Source organism: Doryrhamphus excisus, chromosome 15, assembly GCF_030265055.1.
Source record: "Doryrhamphus excisus isolate RoL2022-K1 chromosome 15, RoL_Dexc_1.0, whole genome shotgun sequence".
Taxonomy (NCBI): Eukaryota; Metazoa; Chordata; class Actinopteri; order Syngnathiformes; family Syngnathidae; genus Doryrhamphus; species Doryrhamphus excisus.
Genome location: NC_080480.1, coordinates 13,885,653 through 13,898,825, shown reverse-complemented (window position 1 = coordinate 13,898,825; position 13,173 = coordinate 13,885,653). Strand labels below are relative to the sequence as shown.

Sequence of the window (13,173 nt, the reverse complement as noted above, 5' to 3'; positions counted from 1 at the left end):
TGTATTCTTACAAATGTTCCGATTTTGAATCGTGCAGGGCATTATATTTAAATAATGTATTATCTTTTGTCTTTTACAAATATATTATGCTAATATTGTTCACAGTGTGACATTTGTGATGTTTTGACTCGTGCCTTGTGTAACCTGCAAAATAGTAGTATGAATAATATATATAAATATATATAAAATAATAACACTATTAATGTTATACAATACAGATGCATCATGTAATATAAAAATTGTACTTTATTGTATTTCTAACACACTTTACAGTACCGAACAGTGAAATAAAAAAAAATATATACTGATATACTATCATATTTTTTATATATAGATATTTGCTTATTAAATGCATTTATTCACAAAATGACACCTCGGCGGCTCTCTCGAGAGGAAACAAAATTTCATAAAAATAATATAATAAAAAATAACCTGGACACATTTTACACGTTACAGAGAGGGATCATTTACAAATATTACAATCATTTCATGTTGTTTTTAATTAACCACCCCTTTTGAATAATTTGTCTCACTTGTGAACACAGGTGACTTTAAAGCTTAAAAAAAAAAAAAAACACTCTTAGAGGGAGTCAGTCTGCATCCAGCTAACCTGATGGCAGGCTAGTGATTACTAAGAAACAAGAGGCGGTGATAGTGCTAGATAGAAAATGGCGGCGAGAGACAAATAAGGACACATTTCATATATATATATATATATATACTGTATATATATGAAGGCGTCACATCCGGCGTGACGTTACCTGCTCACCTTTTTTGACTTCACAAGTCAAAGCAATCTCACGTGGACTATCATCAAGACTGGTTAAGTTTAGGTGACTACGGTGCGATGAGGCCTCAACAGCACAGACTTAAAAAAAAACAACAAAAAAACAAAAACAAAAGACACTACTTTACAGCTTCAGAGCCTGACAAAATAAAGTGCTGGTATATTTGAGGTGAACGACAAAAAACAGGCAACAGAATGACAAAGAGGTGACAACTGTGGCCTGCAGTGCTCACTCACTGCTCAATCATCATTTACATGAATGCAATATTACAATATTTACACAAGTGATTATGCTTACAGGTATATCCATTATGTGATTCCTTTTCTGCGTGTGTGTGTGTGTGTGTTTTCCCTTTACGCCAGCCACCGGAATGATATAAAAATAAACTGTACACAAACTGTTCAAAGAAAAACACTTCCTGTGGTTTTTCTCATAATGTTTTTTTTTTTAAAGGAATGGCAGCAATCAACCCACTGAATAATCTTCTTATTAATTAAGAAACAACTGCTACAGTATTGTGTTTGTATGGCAATTAAATAGTAACTTTTTTTCCTGCTTAATAGCTTAATGACATCACAAGAAGCAGCCACACGCACACACACATACAAATAATAATAATAATAATAATAATATTGACGCGAACAGGCAATGGTGCATATGCTGATGCGGTTATTCCAGAGCTCGGTTGCTGTCCTGCAGAACCTGGCTCACGCTCGTACTTTTTACCCTGTGAAAACTACACTAAACAATGCATGTAGTAATTTGACGTTCTATTATGGCACCTTGTCAATCAATCAAACTCCAGTATAGCAACAATCTCATTTTGAAAGACACATTCTGTACCGTATAGAACAAACAGGCCGATGCAATGCATACTAATACAGATGTATAATAATAATAATATGTACGTATAGTAGCATAGCAGCTTCCTGTTAAGGCAGGGGTGTCCAAACCATGTCCACCGAGGGCTGCATTCAGAAAATCAAATAATGTTTTGTGTATTCAAGATGCTATCTGAACAAAACATAGCTTTATGTTACAGGTGACAAAGCATCTGTTAATACCTCATTAATAAAGTATTTATTTATTTGTTGAGAATATGTCCAGGGTCATTAAAATAACCGCACTTTGGACACCCCTGTGTTAAGGCAAAAATAAAAATGGTTCAGAATTCGCCGCTCCTAATATTTGTAGATTTAAATTGTGGGAAAAATAGAGTTGTTACTATGAATCCAGCGGAAGGCGCTGTGGCACAAGTCAGTTACCTCAACATTGTCCAGCAGGAAGATGTGTTGACAATACGTGATGGGTTTGTAATGTGGTAACTGACGGTTCTGCAAGAAGAATAGTGTATATAGCAGGGTGTCCATACTTTTTCCCGCCAAGGTCCACATGTTGAAAAACTGAAAGAATGCAAGGGTCTGTTTGATATATTGATGCTAAGAAGTTATATATATTTGAAGAAAAAATAAACTATTATTAGAATGAACTTTGATGTTTTTCATTTTCTGTTTTTCAAGAAATTTTCTGATTTTCACTTTTGGATTTCAAATTTTTTTATTTTAATATTTTGACCTTAATTTTAATTTTTTTCACAAATATTTCTGTTTTTTTCTTGTACATTTTTTTCTCATGATGACTTTATTCCCATATTATTTTGACTATATTCTCTTAATATGATCACTTTTAACCAAACCTAATATTGCAAAAATTACAACTTCATTCTTCATTATTTTTTAGTTTATTCTTGTAGAAATGTTTTTTTTACCCCATTTGAATATGAAATTTTCTCTTAAAATGTATAATTTATCTAAATATAATTTCTGCTGTTTCTCCAACTTTTTCCTTCAATATTTTTCTCATAATTATGACTTTATTCTGTGGACGTCTGAAAACTGACTCTCGATTCCCAATACCGATATCAGCTGATACCGCTATAAAAAATGAACACGCATGTGTTGTATACATCATTTTTTAAATATAAAAATATATTTTTTCATGATTGGGAAAAAATTTAACACAGATGTTGACTGATATCACATTATTATGCTGATATTGGGTTGATAATTACCAGCACTGATAATTATCGGACATTCCTACTTTTTTCCGATGATATTTTGTCTTCATTTTTTTTAACATAATTTTCCAAAAAATTCCAACTTTATCTGTTGTTTTTCACAATATTGCAACTTAAAATAATTTATTATTAATTTATTTTTTTATTATTATTTTTAATACAATAATTTATTAAAAATAATAATTTTTATTTAATATTTCAAATTTCTTAACTTTTCTTAACTTTATCTGTTGTTTTTCCACAATATTTTGACTTTAAAAAAATGTAACATTACAAATTTATGCTCCTAAAATGACATTAATTTTCTATTTACTATTTTATTCTTGTAAAATTACGGTACTTTTTTACTTTTAAGATTGCAACTTTTTTCTCATAATGTTTTCACATTTGTACTCCTTTTTCCCCCCATTTTTGCTCTTTTCTTGTTGAATTTTGTTTCTGTGCTGCGGGCCACACTTTGGACACCCCTGCTGTATACTCTATGCCTGTAATTGTTTCTACTATATAAATGAATTTAAATCAGCGCGTTTAGAGCATGAAAAACTGATTTTGGGGCCTTTTTAACCATAATTTTTTTATACCATGGCTTTATATCAGGACGACAGAGTTACTTTCACTTTCACTCACTGCATTTGCTGCTAAAACAAAACACAAACCAGTGAGATTAACAATGCTTTAGGATCTACTACGACCAACTTCCTGACATCCCCCCCCCCCCCCCGCTACCCTGCACTCGTCGTGTACTTTGGTGATCGTTGCATGAGGACGCACAGTGCAAGTGGGTGTGGCTGATAACATAATAATAATAATTCAGCTGTTTTAGAATAATAGGCAAAGAAAATGCACCCAAGCATCGCATGGCTTATTCTTCAGAAAAGAAAGGTATAAGACCATTCCGATAAAAGTGTCCATTAGCGGCGGTGCTAGCGATTGCTCTGCGTCTCCACCTCAGCAGAAGAGCAACTAAGGAAGACTAAGAAACAGCTCGAAACGGTGACACACACACACACACACACACACATACACACACTAGTAGAGCTTCAAAAATGAGTAAAAAAAAAAGCACACGCATAATAAAACTCCCCAGTCCCACAATGCATTGCTTCACCGCAAGCTCCACCGAAGGAGGCGTGGTGAGTCAGAAAAGGCACAGAGCCATCTCGCACCGCTGTAGCATATAGCTAAGCCTCGTAAAGGGGGGTGGGTACGGGGTGGAAGGCCCCGCATCGTCGCAAGCATCCACATTCCCTTATTTTTTTTTTTTCCGACAGAAATGGAAAAAAAAAATCAAATAAAGTCGCCCGCTTTCTGCCGAGATTCTACTGAACATGGATTACTAATACTGACTGAACACTCCATTAAGAGATGGCTTTTTCCAAAAAAAATAAAAATAAAAAGAAATTACTGATCAGTTGTGTCACATACAAACATAGTGTGTGTTTGCGGGAAAACAGCGGCCCACGTTGGTGGCGGTTGGTACTGCAAGCATTCTGCATAATCTGCATTTCCGCCGCTGCATTCGTGTGTTATTTGCGTGTGCCTTCCCATCCCAGAGTGCTACACCGTCTACAGTTGCTGTGTAATGAACTTCTCATTCCCTTTTTTCTCTTGTTGTTGTTGAAAAATAGATTTAAAGGTCAGTATTGTCATGTTTTTGTTTCTCGGTTTTGGCATGAGCACGACCTCATGTGTCTTCGGCTAGCGAAGAAGAATCCTCCTCTTCTTCTACAGGACTGGTGTCAAAAAGTCTCTCCTTTTTCGATTCCTCGACTTTCAGCTCCTCCTCCTGCTCCTCCTCTTCCATGGCCACTTCCTCATCCTCCTCCTCGATGATGTCCTCGTCCTCCTCCTCCTCCTCCTCCAGAACGTCCTCCTCGTCATCTTCCTTCCCGCCTTCCTCGTCCCGGCTGCAGTCCTGTTCTACGTGGTTGGGGCACGCCGCGGCGTCGCCCTCGTCTTCCTGCTCGGCCCGGGAGCCGTCGTCGAGGGTGAGCTCGAACTGAAACTTGTCCGTGCAGGCGTTGAGCTCCTTGTCCTGGCCCACGGGAGGAGGTGACGGGCTCTGCGGGATGGTGCTCTGGTACCAGTCCCTGTTGTCCTCAAGGGTGTCCAGGATGTCCTGGGCATCGGGATGCACCAGGTCCCCCCAAGTCTCCCACAGAGGATGGACGATGTAGTCGATGAAGCCCACCTGAACGCCAACGAGATCAAGGTCGTTTTGATTGACATTCATTAACATTAGGACTAAACATGATTTTTTTTAAATTAAATTTATGATGAAAATTACTTTATTCTATTGACAATACACATTTTTTCTCCAAAGATATGACACCATTCTTGTAACAAGTGCAATTTTATCACATTTTCTTCCATTTTTTATTCATAGCATAATTTTTTTTACTTTATTCAACTAACAGCACAACTTGATTTTTATTATTAAAAATTAATAATTATTAAATAATAATTAATAATTATTAAATAATAATTAATGATTATTAAATACAAATTAATAATTATTAAATAAAAATAATTAATACTAAATTAAATTATTAAGTATTAAAGTGACATTTTTAGTTATATTTAATCATTCAAAAAATATGACTGTTCTTGTTCTTGTAATGTTACCCCAATTTCAATTATCCATCTATATATATATAAAATATATTTGATCATTTTAAAGGGATGGGGGAATCTGTGGTTGTTCTGAACTCCTGTTTCCAAATTATGAGCAGAAGTGTGTTTGTGTGTATAGAAAAAAATACTCATAGCACCTGTGTACTCGATACATTTCTCATCTGAACACAGCATATCCACACATATGTAAAGTGTAGTATGTACGTATATCATGTGGATGTTTTACCTGACTCTTCTCCACAGAAGCGGTGTGCTTGTCACACATGGGGCTGATCTCCATCCCTCGCTCCCTCTCCTTGTCTCCTTGCCTGAAGAACTCCTCCATGATCCTCTCCGTCCACTGTCGGTACACGGCCAGAGGCTTTGTAGGGTTGCTCAGGTCAGCGCAGTGCACCATGTTCCTCAACACCTGCACACACACACCATGGTTTGGTATACACTACCTGGAATGACTAATGACTAAGACACATGCATTTAGAGTAGTTACTGGGGAACTAATGAGGAACTAATGACTAAGACATGTACATTTAGAGTAGACTAAGGAACTAATGACTAAGACACATACATTTAGAGTAGTTACTGAGGAACTAATGAAGAACTAATTAAGAAATAATGAGGAACTAATGACGAAGACATGTAGGTTTAGAGTAGTTACTGAGGAACTGATTACCAAGACGTACATTTAGAGTAGTTACTGATAACCTCATGAAGAACTAATAAATAACTAATGACTAAGACATGTACATTTAGAGTAGTTACTGAGGAACTAATGAAGAACTAATGAACAAATGACAAACTAATGACTAAGACACGTGTATTTAGAGTAGTTACTGAGGAACTAATGAAGAACTAATGAGGAACGAATGCTAAAGACACATACATTTAGAGTAGATACTGAGGAACCGACAAGGAACTCATGACTAAGGCACATAGATTTAGAGTAGTTGCTGAGGAACTAATGACTAAGACACATACATTTAAAGTAGATACTGAGGACCTCTTGAAGAACTAATAAATAACTAATGACAAACTAATGACTAAGACATGTACATTTAGAGTAGTTACTGAGGAACTAATGAAGAACTAATGAGGAACTAATGACTAAGACATACATTTAGAGTAGATACTGAGGAACTAATGATGAGGAACTAATAAAGAACTATTGAGGAAATAATGACTAGGACGTGTATTTAGAGTAGTTACTGAGGAACTAATGAAGAACTAATGAGGAACGGATGCTTAAAACACATACATTTAGAGTAGATACAGAGGAACTCACAAGGAACTAATGACTAAGGCACATACATTTAGAGTAGTTACTGAGGAACTAACAAAGAACTAAGAAGGAACGAATGCTAAAGACACATACATTTAGAGTAGTTACTGAGGAACTAATGACTAAGGCACATACATTTAGAGTAGTTACTGAGGAACTAATGACTAAGGCACATACATTTAGAGTAGTTACTGAGGAACTAACAAAGAACTAATAAGGAACGAATGCTAAAGGCACATACATTTAGAGTAGTTACTGAGGAACTAATGACTAAGGCACATACATTTAGAGTAGTGACTGAGGAACTAATGACTAAGACACGTACATTTAGAGTAGTGACTGATGAACTAATGACTAAGGCACATACATTTAGAGTAGTTACTGAGGAACTAATGACTAAGCACATACATTTAGAGTAGTGACTGAGGAACTAATGACTAAGGCACATACATTTAGAGCAGTGACTGAGGAACTAATGGGGAACTAATGAAGAACTAATGAGGAATTAATGAAGAACTCATGAGGAACAAATGCTAAAGACACATACATTTACAGTAGATACCGAGGAACCCACAAGGAACTCAGGAACTAATGACTAAGACACATAGATTTAGAGTAGTTACTGATGAAATAATGAGCAACTAATGAGTAGTGGTTAGGGTTAAGTTCCTCATCTGCGATTGTAAGTGTCCACCTTATTGTAACGTGTCACCAAACTCCCACGATGTTTTCATAGTGAGATTCTGTAACACCCCTACTGATTACATTTGTTATGTTACGTAACAACACGGTTCATCTCTGAAGGATGCCATCTGGTGTCAATGTATGATATTTCCTCTTATGAAAGTCATGTTTTTTTTTTTTTACATAACTGAATCTTGACCTACATCGAGGCACCGAGACTGATGACAGAACCTCACTCCAGAACGAGACCTCCTTGGATGCTCGGAATCCCTGGCTTGAAAGCTCCTCTGCTGACCTACTTTCAAGATGGTCACAAAATCCACCCTCCTCTCATGGAGAATGATGAAAAAAGACTCTGGCCTTTTCCAGACTCTACCTCGTTATCTCGCCCTAGTGCGACGAGCGAGTCAAATTGGGTCGTCGTCTCCGCGCGGCTGCCTCGCCGCCTCCAGGTTGGAGATGTCACGGTCCTTGCAGCTCAGCGCAGACAATAACGAGCAGCTCATCCTTTTCATTAAAAGTCTCGCCCGGCAATATGTTGACAGAGTGGATCACACTTCAAATTGGTTTAAAAAAAAAAAAAAAGTGCCACCTCAGGGAACGATATCGAAACCCTTGTAGCTGTCTCGTCATTGTTTAAAAAGAGACCTGATCCATTTTGTCCTGTACCTAATGAAATGTCCATTATCGATAAATGTGTCTTCCTCATCTCACCTGTATCCGATCCGTGTAGTGGTCCAACAGTAGAACCCCCGAGCTGGTCACCTTCTTGGTCTCCACCATGGTCTTGAGGTCTGCTAGCAGGCTCATATGTTTGGACATGTCCGTCGCCAGAACCTGCAGTCGTAATTGAGGGTAAAAAAGTAGTAAGATCATGGATGATGTGTTCGAAACCAGACAACTCACCATGTCGATGACCAGTTTCCTCAAACTCTGTCTCTGCCTCTTGCTGAGGTTCTGAAAGATGTCGCAGTTCTCCTCGTGAAGAAGCTTGAAGCCCACGGCTAGGTGGTGGTTCTCCAGGACCGACTCGTCATTGTACATCAGAGCGAGTTCGGAATCTGTAGCACGGATACGAATTATTTCACTTAGCTGAACTTTATATACGTTTTATATTCGGGAACCCGGTTCACTGACTGGTATTTATGAGGAACTGGTTGGACACTCCTGGATGGTCCACATCATGAATGGCAGCAGCAAACAACGCGGCCAAGATCTCCAGATCCGTGAACACAGCCTGAAATAAAAGAGTAGTTAGCAAGACATGTTGACTAGAGATGATTAGAATGTGATGGTGCGTTTACATCTAGAGCCGGCGTGGACAGCAGTACGTGCGTGGACTGAGTGACATCTGCAGCGTGGAGGCTGTTGTGGTAGGCCACGTTGGCATGGTAATGGTCCTCCAGAGTCATCACATAGGTGACGAACGTATCCATCGGGATCCGAAAGGTCTTCAGCAGATCTCGCTCCTGGTGGATCGGTCAGTCACAAATCAGGGTGGATGTTTGTTTATTTAGAAATGGTACTTTTTGTAGTACGGCATTAGTCTCTTTGTTACCCACAACTGGACTGTCCACGTTGTCTTCACAAGACAATGAAGAACTAATGGGGAACTAATGACGAAGACATGTACATTTAGAGTAGTTACTGAGGAACTAATGGGGGACTAAGACATGTACATTTATAGTAGCTACTGAGGAACTAATGGGGAACTAATGACTAAGACATGTACATTTATAGTAGCTACTGAGGAACTAATGGGGAACTAATGACTAAGACATGTACATTTAGAGTAGCTACTGAGGAACTAATGAAGAACTAATTAAGAACGAATGAGGAACTAATGACGAAGACACATACATTTAGAGTAGTTACTGAGGAACTAATGGGGAACTAATGACTAACACGTGTACATTTAAAGTAGTTACTGGAGAAGTAATGAAGAACTAATGAGGAACTAATGACAAAGACATGTACATTTAGAGTAGTTACTGAGGAACTGATGGCTAAAACACATACATTTAGAGTAGTTACTGAGGAACTAATGGGGGACTAATGACTAAGACGTACATTTATAGTAGCTACTGAAGAACTAATGAAGAACTAATTAAGAACGAATGAGGAACTAATGACGAAGACACATACATTTAGAGTAGTTACTGAGGAACTAATGGGGAACTAATGACTAACACGTGTACATTTAAAGTAGTTACTGGAGAAGTAATGAAGAACTAATGAGGAACTAATGACAAAGACATGTACATTTAGAGTAGTTACTGAGGAACTGATGGCTAAAACACATACATTTAGAGTAGTTACTGAGGAACTAATGAAGAACTAATGAAGAACTAATGAAGAACTAATGAAGAACTAATGAAGAACTAATGAAGAACTAATGGCGAAGACACATACATTTAGAGTAGTTACTGAGGAACTGATGGGGAACTAATGACTAAGACGTGTACATTTAGAGTAGTTACTTGAGATTCAATGAAGAACTAATGAGGAACTAACGACAAAGACATGTACATTTAGATTAGTTACTGAGGAACTAATGGCTAAAACACATACATTTAGAGTAGTTACTGAGGAACAAATGGGGAACTAATGACTAAGACATAGGTGATGAACATATCCACCGGGTCAGTCACAGACTAAGACGTGTACATTTAGAGTAGTTACTGGAGAACTAATGAGGAACTAATGACAAAGACACGCACATTTAGAGTAGTTACTGAGGAAGTAATGGGGGACTAATGACTAAGACATGTACATTTATAGTAGCTACTGAGGAACTAATGAAAAACTAATCCTGACTGGTCGACGCATGCACGGGGAGAACATGCAAACTCCACACAGAGATGGCCGAGGGTGGGATTGAACTCGGGTCTCCGCGCTGTGAGGTCTGCGCGCTAACCACTTGACTACCGTGCAGCCATCATTTTATACATATTAATTCTAAACCATGCTCTGTGTTGATTACAACCTATTACTAGTCCAAAAACGGATTCTATTAATTCTATTAAATAACATGCTTTTATTGCAAGTTTGTATTATTTAAAAATGGGCACAATCGTCTCCTATAAAAACACAGGCTACCGTTGGGTCCATAAGCCACGCCGAGCTAAAAGTCAACTCTGAAACCCCAACATCACTTCCTGTCCGCCTGCCACTCATCTCCCCTTGGGAATGCATTTTTATCAACACACATAAGCACTAGACTAGACAAGACGAGTGTAAATGTGACTATAAGGGTGTTTTTCCATTTCTAGAGAGCTATTATAATAATGTTAAAAAAATTATGATACATGGACAGATATCAGGAGTCATTCTCACCTGGAAGATGGCAAACATCATGCAGCTCAGGGGACGGTTGTTGGAGAACTCTGCCACACGAAATATATTAAGGCCCCACTTGTTCAAGTCATTCAGCTCCTGAGGACAAAACAGGAAGAACCATTATTAGCTAGTTAGGAACAATGCTACTTTACGGACAGTGTCCGTGTTTTTCTCAAGTCCACTCACTCTAGCTAACGCGTCCTCGTGCTCGGTCTTGACGCCGAAGCGAGGCAAGGTGGAGTTGGAAAGGCTGGAGCTGTGCGTGAGCTTCCGCACGCCGCTGATGTGACACATCGGCTTCTCCCGCTCCCTCAAGGTCGGGGACGGGATCTCCACCTCGTTCTGCTTATCTGGTAGGGTCAGTAGGTGGGTAGATGGGTCGTTAGTCGGCTGCGGGTCAAAGCCATCAGACAGAGCAGGTTTTGTCTTACCCAGAAAGGTAGTGGAGATGTATTCTGACACCTGGTTCCCTGAGCGACTCATCTCTGACAAATGGGACAGTTCTCTGTTCAGCATCCTCTTGAACTGAGGGCAGAACAAACATTTCCTTCAGCTGACGGGATGACATGTAGCAGAAACGTGTAGGGATTGATGCAAAGACTGAAATATGACCAAAAAACATTATGTTTTATTCAAACCACACTAATTCTTACAACCCAATATCCCTGAGGACGCATAGTTCAGAAGTAGCCCAGAAAATCCATCAAAATAACAAACCACCGGTCGACTGCATAACCTGTGTTTTGCTTTTTCTTTGGTTGTCATGGTTTGTTGCACATGTGTTGGTCTCTGTGGAAAAGTGGACCAAACTACGCAAAACTCAATGGGTGTCTGCATCATTTATAAGGATTGGTTTTGCTGCTCTATAGGAGTCCACAACTCAATATAAAAGGTCGGAAAATCAGCATAACAGGTTCCTTTCATTCATTAATAAATTTTCGTCATGAGGGTCGTGGGGGGTGCTGGAGCCTATCCCAGCTGTTTTCAGGGCGAGAGGCGGGGTACACCCTGAAATGGTTGCCAGCCAATCACAGGGCACATATAGACAAACAACCATTCACACTCACATTCATACCTATGGACAATTTGGAGTCGCTAATTAACCTAGCATGTTTTTGGAATGTGGGAGGAAACCGGAGTACCCGGAGAAAACCCACGCATGCAAGGAGAGAACGTGCAAACTCCACACAGAGATTGCCGAGGGTGGAATTGAACTCGGGTCTCCTATTTGTGAAGCCTGTGTACTAACCACTCGAACACCGTGCAGCCCCTTTATTTCCTTTTATTTACAAATTTGGGTAATAAGAGTTTAAAAGTCAATATAGGGGTGTTATTTCATGTCTAGAGGGCTCTAATAATGCTTAAATATTCATTCATTTTCTACCGCTTATCCACACGAGGGTCGCGGGGGTGCTGGAGCTTATCCCAGCTGTCTTCGGGGCGAGAGGCGGGGTACACCCTGAAATGGTGGCCAGCCAATCACAGGGCACATATAGACAAACAACCATTCACACTCACATTCATACCTATGGACAATTTGGAGTCGCTAATTAGCCTAGCATGTTTTTGGAATGTGGGAGGAAACCGGAGTACCCGGAGAAAACCCACGCATGCACGGGGAGAACATGCAGAGTTATGGATACCTAATGAAGTGGACCACACCATTGTAATCGTGCACCAATAAGAAGACTTGATTGTGAGTCAACATGAGCAATGAAATCATCATCTATCATCACTCAAATGTGAGAAAATCCATTCTATTTCATGTGCTGCTCGACGGTGCTGTTGGTGCATTGTATGGTTTGTGAAAACATCAGTTTTGGTGTTGAGGTAGAAAGAACACAACCAAACATTTAAGCGAAGGCACAATGTGCTGTCCCACTGACTGATCCCTCACACATAACAATCTCTTAGGCAACCCGAGCGGTTGCCGTGGCAACTCCGTCCTCACCGCCAGTCACTTGAGCTTGATGCGAGAGCGACTGCTGCCGCCGCCGCCGCCGCCATCGCCGCTGATACTGCTTGGGTGACAATCCAAAAAGGAGGAGGCAGGTGTCTCTGACCTTTATCAAGGTCACCCTTCCTCTCCTCCTCGTCCCGCTTTGCCCTAAACGCCATAAAAAAACACCCTCCTGCCATTGTTGTTTACCATCACTCATTGTTATCTCGCCTCTTGCACCACCCACCCCTCGCTTGTCACAAATACATGCTCTGACAGCCCCCCCCCCCCACCTTCCGAGTCTACTGGCACACTTCAGGCTGGCGGTGGCTGCTCTCTGGCGCTTTTTTTTTTTTCTCCCCACTCTCCGATGCTATAACGCTGAGTCATAGCTGCCAACCAACAACTCCCACAGCGCCAGGACAAACAACACTTC

At 39.6% G+C, this 13,173-nt stretch overlaps 1 protein-coding gene across 7 annotated transcripts in view; it reads right to left on the bottom strand.

Annotated features, from left to right (window-relative positions):
- Positions 1–228: 228 nt before the first annotated feature.
- pde4a (phosphodiesterase 4A, cAMP-specific) overlaps positions 229–13,173 on the bottom strand; it is a 76,998-nt gene continuing 64,053 nt past the window's right edge. For 4 of the 7 annotated variants that reach the window (XM_058049108.1, XM_058049109.1, XM_058049104.1 and 1 more), the window contains 8 exons: positions 10,985–11,323; positions 10,796–10,894; positions 8,764–8,928; positions 8,597–8,696; positions 8,366–8,520; positions 8,174–8,296; positions 5,726–5,908; positions 229–5,056 (listed from right to left, as the gene is read on the bottom strand). In XM_058049108.1, the coding sequence (XP_057905091.1) occupies positions 4,550–5,056; positions 5,726–5,908; positions 8,174–8,296; positions 8,366–8,520; positions 8,597–8,696; positions 8,764–8,928; positions 10,796–10,894; positions 10,985–11,323 (1,671 nt within the window). In that variant the 3' untranslated portion in view covers positions 229–4,549. The remainder of the gene's footprint in view (positions 5,057–5,725; positions 5,909–8,173; positions 8,297–8,365; positions 8,521–8,596; positions 8,697–8,763; positions 8,929–10,795; positions 10,895–10,984; positions 11,324–13,173) is intronic. The other 3 variants (XM_058049105.1, XM_058049107.1, XM_058049110.1) reach the window with 1 other exon arrangement.